The 7,549-nt window shown below is 37.0% G+C and overlaps 1 protein-coding gene across 3 annotated transcripts in view; it reads right to left on the bottom strand.

The window, feature by feature from the left end:
• Positions 1 to 6,771, bottom strand: part of KCNQ5 (potassium voltage-gated channel subfamily Q member 5) — a 138,723-nt gene extending 131,952 nt beyond the window's left edge. Inside the window, exons 1-2 of one of the 3 annotated variants that reach the window (XM_037737042.1) lie at positions 6,584 to 6,771; positions 6,193 to 6,318 (exon numbers count right to left, since the gene is read on the bottom strand). In XM_037737042.1, coding sequence (XP_037592970.1) covers positions 6,193 to 6,318; positions 6,584 to 6,652 — 195 coding nt within the window. In that variant the 5' untranslated portion in view covers positions 6,653 to 6,771. The remainder of the gene's footprint in view (positions 1 to 6,192; positions 6,319 to 6,583) is intronic. The other 2 variants (XM_037737041.1, XM_037737040.1) reach the window with 2 other exon arrangements.
• Between the last annotated feature and the right edge of the window lie 778 nt (positions 6,772 to 7,549).

Here is a 7,549-nt window from a genome sequence, read left to right on the forward strand (position 1 = left end):
TTTTTTTTTTTTTTTGAGATGGAGTCTCGCTCTGTCACTCACACTGGAGTGCAGTGGTGCAGTCTTGGCTCACTGCAACCTCCTCCTCCAGGGTTCAAGTGATTCTCCTGCCTCAGCCTCCTGAGTAGCCGGGATTCCAGGCACCTGCCACCACAGCCAGCTAATTTTTTGTATTTTTAGTAGAGACAGGGTTTCACAATGTTGGTCAGGCTTGTCTTGAACTCCTGACCTCATGATCTGCCCACCTTGGCCTCCCAAAGTGTTGGGATTATTTTAGGAGCCACTATGCCTGGCTGAATTTACTTTTTAAAATTAAAAAATAAATTACAAGTCACAAAAATGTCCACCATCTCTTTCAGGGAAGTCCTAGGCAGAGCAGTATTCTCCTTAAGTGAGAAGCTGGCATTTCTTGCCACGCTTCATGACCTGAGGTAGAAGCTGGCAGCTGCCTTTTCAGGCCTCAGGGTAGCAAGACGGATGAGGATCTGGGCAGGGATGGCCTGCTTCGCCCTGCTACCTCCCCCAAGCTGGCCTCAGGAATCCCTGGTAGTCTGTGCCATCTCTTCAGTTGGACCATTTACTTGAAGATGCCTTGCAGATAGAAACAGCTTAGATATATTTTTGCCCTCGTGTTTCCTATGCTCAGATACAGTCATACAGGTGAAAGACAATACATTCTGAAAAATCTGTAGGTTGAAATGTTGGCATAGACTTGTAATTATGTTAGCAAAATCTGAGGTGGAGTGGGGGTACCTTCGTGTGTTTAGCATTCAAGAATTCTTCCTCAGAAATACTATTGCAAAACAAATGAAAATTCTGGTCCAGGCTTTTTTGTTTTTTCTAATGAGATGGCTGAGGCTATGGTCAGATTATAATTTAGACAGTGAACAATATATAGTTGGTAGACTTCCATAGCACAGCATAATTTCTCCATAAGGGAGTATTTTTTTTTTTTTTTTTGAGACAGGGTCTCACTCTGTCACCCAGACTGGAGTGCAGTGCTGCGACCTTGGTTCACTGCAACCACTGCCTCCCGGGTTCAAGCAATTCTCCTGCCTCAGCCTCCCAGGTAGCTGGAACTATAGGTGCATGCCACCACACCCCAAGTGATTTTTGTATTTTTAGTAGAGATGGGGTTTCACCGTGTTGGCCACGTTGGTCTCCAACCCCTGACCTCAAGTGATCCTCCTGCCTTAGCCTCCCAAAGTGCTGGGATTAGAGGCATGAACCACCATGCTCAGCCCATAAGGAAGTCTTTTAAGGAAGGGTGATTCACCTAGGATCAGATAGTAGGTGGTCACAGAAATTGTGCAGTCAATTTTGAAATTTAGTCACCTTGAACTAGTAGGTCAGAAAGCTTTTCCATCTTCAAACATTAGAATCTCCTATGGTGGTGGCATCATAAAATTTGGGCTTTGCTGTGGCAAGCAGCTCAGGGCATTAGCATTCCATCTTGTTCTTTCAGACTGGTGGTGTAACAACAGTAATGACTACTATTTGCTTAGTACTTGATAAAGCACAGCTACATGTCCTAATCTCATTTTAGATAGATAGCAACTTTGTGTTTGGGTGATATCTCAATTTTACAGAGATGTTAATGACTGCTTAATAATATACCTACATTAAATCATAATGTTAGGGCCAGAACCCAGGTCTCTTGACACCAGTTCTATTTTTTCAAAACAGCCTATGCTCAATGCTTATAGAATAATAATCACTGAGAAAAAGTGTCCAGAGGCATGTGTGAGATGACATTATTGAAGAAATATTCTGTCATCAATGCTACTTTAGATTTCTCATTAGGAAAGAGTTCCCCAAAGAGGCATATGATAATATACATCACAAATGCATGCCAATAAGGTAGGCATGGGACTTACAGATGCTCATAGTAGCTTGGATGTTTCAGTGGGTTGAGGGTGGGGTGTGTGTGTCTCTGTTTTTCTTGGTAAATGATCATATTCTTGAATAGTTAGGAGCTAGTGTGTTGATCCTTTAATGACCAAGTAACATTTTGATACCATCAGATAATGCTTTGGTAGTAAGAAGTAATTATTAACTTTAATACGCCAGCATTAATTCAAAAACATCAGCTTAGATGATGTTGCAGAAACATTTCGTATTAGTAAGCCCAATGTAAGGAGAGTTGATTCTCTGAAGGGTCCTGGTACTATCAGGACAAGAGTATCATTGTTTATTCCACAAATTTACACAATTTCTTACCCTTAGATTTTACAGATGGATGAATCTCAAGGCATGTATTTGGGATGTACAACATGTTGAGTGCACAGTATACTACATTTTATACATAGAAACATCTATATGGTTTGCTTCTAGAAAGACTATGAGATTTTTCAGCATGAATTCTTGGACTAATTCTGGCTGACATAAAATTCTTCGACATGCCTGACATACTCACTTCAAGCACATGGTCTTAGGTGAAGTCTATATTCAGATGCTTACTCAAGAGTAGATTTATACTATCTGCTGCTGTATGCATCTTTTAAAAATAAAACCCCATAACACTATCTTCATTATAGTAATACCAGTGAATAGAAAGAGGACAAACTGGCCTTCAAGGTTATTACCAGAAAAAGTTACTCCAGGAAAACCTGACCTTAAGTTACATCAGAATAAATCTAAAGCAAATCAAAGGGAGAAAAATAATAACAGGAAGGATTTAATAACAAAATAACCCCAGGAAAACCCATTCTTAAATTATTTCAGAATAAATCTGAAACATTCAATGAGAAAAATAACAATAGAAAGTGATAATAAGTGGAGCTCCACCCAGCAATCAGAAGAACTCCTTTTCCAGTAGCTCTCAGTGCCTCAGCTACTACAGTTATTTCCCTCTTCCATTTTCTGCCATCAATGCAACTTTAGTGGCCACATCAGAACCCAGGGCATCTTTTCATCACAACCTCCAATTCCCAATCCTTTTCTGTGTTCCATGGGTCTGCATCAAAACACTCAGCATTTTTTTTTGTTCCTTTTGTATTAAAGGTGCTTTCATTTAACTTCCGCAGCAGTCGTGTCTACACCAACAATAGCTATCATAGTTGATTGGGCACTTGCAATGTTTTTGGTACCAGGTCTTTTATATCTATTTCACTTACTCAATGAGCTAGGTATTGCTATTCAGTAATATGAAATTGCTTTCAGGGATCAAAACTCTTTGAATTGTTTTGGCTTCGAGCAGCACTGATCCCACCATGATAACCCTCCAAAAGTTGATCTTGGGGACAGACCTCACTATCTTAATGGAAGGAGTTCAGCAATTAGTATTGAAAATTCACTGGGACAGTGTATCTGTAGAAAAAAAACTATATTTTGATAGTTAATTTTGATACTGTGGACTCTTTTAATATAGGGGATTTCCTTTTTTCATCAAAGTATAACGCTTAGAAATACTCCCACTTAGGATGCTGTCCTTTCCCTATTTATTCTGGATACTTCCACAGTTATTAAGATGTCTATTAGGTGCAACACGGGCAATTTTAACTAAGAAATACCCAACCATATTTTTCACTAAGGTCTTGATTAATGTATCAATAAGAGGTGTAATAGTCTAAATATATTTTATTTCCCATTAGGAATCTAGTATATGTTCTTCTTAAAATAAATAGAAATGGCGAGTTCTCTTGTTTGCTTTTTCTGTCTTTTTACATTTCAGACAATTTCATTAATGAGTCAGTTAATATCAACAAACCTGCTATGAACCAATAAGGCCTTAAAAAATTCTTCAAAGTCTGACATCTTATAAGATTTTTACTCTCATGTTTAAGACTGGATTAAAAAAAAATAGAAACATAATTAGGCCATTCATGAACCTGTTAAGTACGGGTTAAATGTGAGTCAAATTAGCACAGCCGAAAGGGAAATCAATGAAAATATGTTTCTTCCCCTGAAAGTCACAGATATGACCTTTGAAAACCTGCTGTGTGGGTAATTCTGGCAAAGGAAACAAGCTGGTGACTAACTGAGAGGTATATTAAGAGTTTCCCACACACTGTTTAACACACAACACAGCAATTCTTTTTAGTAATAAGGAGAAAGGGAAGACTAATAAAAAGAAGGATAATGAGCTGCCAGGCTAAACTCACCAACAACTGCATCTCAGTGGGAAAAGGGGCACCTGGGAGCATCAGTAAGTTAAACACATTAGAATTATCCAAGAGAAGCAAAATTAAACTTGAATTCAAACCACTGCTTTGAAGGCTGGGATAATAAACTGTCTTCCCTTGCTGGCAAGAAAAGCCTCCTGTTTTCTCAGTTTACAGTTTATCCCATCATGAGTCATAGATTTTCATTTGCTCTCTACATATAAAAAGTATTTTAAGAATGTCAGATGACTGCTCTCTTTCAAGTTTCCACTCTTCTTTGGAAATGCCCATTATTGCTTGTGAATAGTGGGGAGCAGCCGGAAACCACATTATTAAACCAACAGAATCCTTTGAAACCAATGGCATAATCTTGTAGACATTTACTCAGACAACTTAAGAAAAAAATTCTAATCTTTAGGTGAATGTATTTCTGATTTTTATTCATTTTATTGCTGCTATGCAATCAACAAATACAAGTGCTGCTTGATACAGACCTAAAAAATGTTCCTTGTCTCTGACAAGTGTTCTGGGTCTTGCTGATGAGCTTTTGATGAGTAGTGGAACAATGCAACAATTGGTAACTTAAATCTGTGCTCCACTGAACAACAACAACAAAAAAACCATAAAAAACAAATAAAAAGCTTATTGTTTAAATCACAGTTTAAGAAAATCATGTATTTTTATTTTGGCAACACTCTAGAACTCAAGAAATACTAAGGGTGGTATAAAAGAGAACTTAAGGGGTTTGGACCAAAAAGATATGGACATTCTGTAGACAAGCATTTATAATCTACCTCCCAGGCTCAAGTGATCCTCCCACCTGGCTAATTTTTGTATTATTATTATTTTTTTTTAGAGATGGGGTCTTGCTATGTTGCCCAGGCTGGTCTCAAACTCCTGAGCCCAAGCAATCCTCCTGCCTTGGCCTCCCAAAGTTCTGGGATTATAGGCATAAGCCACCATGCTTGGTTATAATTATTTTCATATAACTCCCCTTTGGAATACCTTAAAGGAATAAAATAAAAATAAATGTAATTTATACATTGTATACAGCACTCCTATATCCGGTGACATTCTTATTAGGGCACAAGTTCCAATGACTGTTTTATAAATTCTTTACAATGCAGGGAAAATTTTTGCTTCAGTGGAAAACTATGTGTTGTTCAGAGTACGCCCTTCCAGGGTTTTGGATTCTGATTTCACAGGGCTCTGCTCTTTTCATAGCCTTTTAGCTATTTTACAGCTCTGTAAGTTGTTGATAACTGGTAGCAATGCAAAATAATTCTTGCCTATGGACATGTAAATAAATTCTGCCTAGTGGAGGTTTAACTGACTTCCCTCCCACACTGTGGAAGGAGCCAGTTTTGCCTCTATTTGCACATTGATTTCAATATTCCTGATCTTTAAATGTTCCTGTTCTTTTGATAGTGCTTTGAACCGGTTTTAACATCTCACTGGTTTCTTCATTATTAATGACTTAAATTTTAAAAATGAGTTAAATAAAATGTTTAGCATGTGTTAACTTTCTATTTATGTGAGAATCATGATTTTACTTTATTTTTTTGGAAAATTATTCTTTAATAACAATATAAATAAAAAGCAGGTTTTGAGAGGAAAGTTCTGAAATTAGATGTCTATAATCTCTGATCTCACAGATGGTTACCAGTCTTCTTTTTCATTGCTGCAATTTTATTCAGAGCTTCCGTTCATTTTTTAAACCCAGATAAACTTTTGAAGAGTGAAAAATCAATATAACAATTAATAATTTCAATTTGTGCTCCATAAAGTTAAAACAAATAAGCAACCTATCAATGTTTTAATCACCATTCAAAAAATAATATATATTTATATATTTTTATTTTGGCAACAAGCTAGTACTCAAGAAATATTAATGATGGTTTACAAGAGACCATAGTTGGCCCAAAAAGATGTGGAAAGCCTTTAGACAATTATAAGTAGTATATTTTCCACATAACTCTCTTTTGCAAGTTGATATTTTTATTGAGACCCTCCATAGGAACCATTACATTGTATTAAAAAAAAACCATTTCACAACATCCAATAAATAAAAACATATTTTTATACTTACTGTGCCCCACCAGAGAGCATCTGCATATGTAGAAAACTCTTTATTGGCATCCTTTTCCACCAGATAGACAAGGAAAGATGAAAAAATAAGAACCAAAAATCCTATGTACCAAGCTGTGATTAATTCCTAGACATAAAAGGAACGAAAGATTTTTTAGAGGTGGAAAATCTTTGAAAAAGGAAAAAAGAATTCTATGATGATTCTATCCACTTTACTAATTCTTGGATGTTTATGATGGCTTTTACACAGTACATTGCACATCATGTCCCAAAATTGTTTTAACCAATTTCTGCAATGACTAAGTTTGCTTGTGATAGGTTTATTAAATATTACAGCAATCAACAAAAAGGTGTCAAAAATTTTGTTTCTGAACTCAGAAAGCAAATCTTACCTTGCTGTGAGCATAAACCACCGAACCCAGTAATTTCCAAGTGCCTCCCCTTCGGTCCATGCGCACCATGCGGAGGATCTGTAGGAAACGGAGACTTCTGAGTGCAGACGTGGCAAAAATATTACCCTGAGTTTTTGCAGACACAACTGCTATTGAAGCAATAAGAACAATGGTATCTGAAAGAGACAGGTTGAAACAGCCATAATTAGCATGACCAGGAATTTTTATTTACCAAAACAATATTTCCAAAAATTCGCTTTGACCTATTTAAGGCACAAATATGCAGATCCTGATCCCCAGCCACACCTAGTGCCACTTGGCCTCTGTGAAGACTTAGGAGTGAAAAGGCAGAGAACAGGACCTACCTATTGCTGTAGTTTTGACCCTTTGGCCATTCTGTGCCTTCCCTATGCAATTTTGAACCACATATTAATTAACCTTCAACAGATTGGACAATAGCATTAAAAAAACCCAAGGTTTCAGAGAGCCTTAAAACTCTTTGGGGCAACGTTTCACAATGTCTCTGGTTTCATCCTTTTTCCTGTGGCAAAAGGAGCTCCTGCCTCAGCCTTTAACACTACAGCTTCTGGGTGATGTGACAGAGGCATCTAAATCTGTCCAGCCATGAAAGTACTACAAGGTATAATCATGCCTCTAGTTTTCCTGCCAAATAAGTTTACATTTCCTTTATCCCAAAAATTCCCTAGCATGGCACCTGCAACTTTGCATATTGTTTAACAAAGGCCTCAACTAAGCTGAATATTCTTCCTGTACAGAGTATTTCTTACACCTGATTCACCAATTATTTGTAAGTTTGCTGCATAATTAAGTAATATTATATTTGTTATAATAGGGTTTGTAAATATAAACACTGCATTGCAAGGGAGTGGATACTTAATGTTTGGCATATTGACACTTGACTTAAAAAAATCTTCCTTTTTATAAGCAAAAAAGAGAAAAAGAGCA

This window comes from Cebus imitator, unplaced genomic scaffold, assembly GCF_001604975.1.
Source record: "Cebus imitator isolate Cc_AM_T3 unplaced genomic scaffold, Cebus_imitator-1.0 Scaffold32, whole genome shotgun sequence".
In the NCBI taxonomy this organism is placed as follows: domain Eukaryota; kingdom Metazoa; phylum Chordata; class Mammalia; order Primates; family Cebidae; genus Cebus; species Cebus imitator.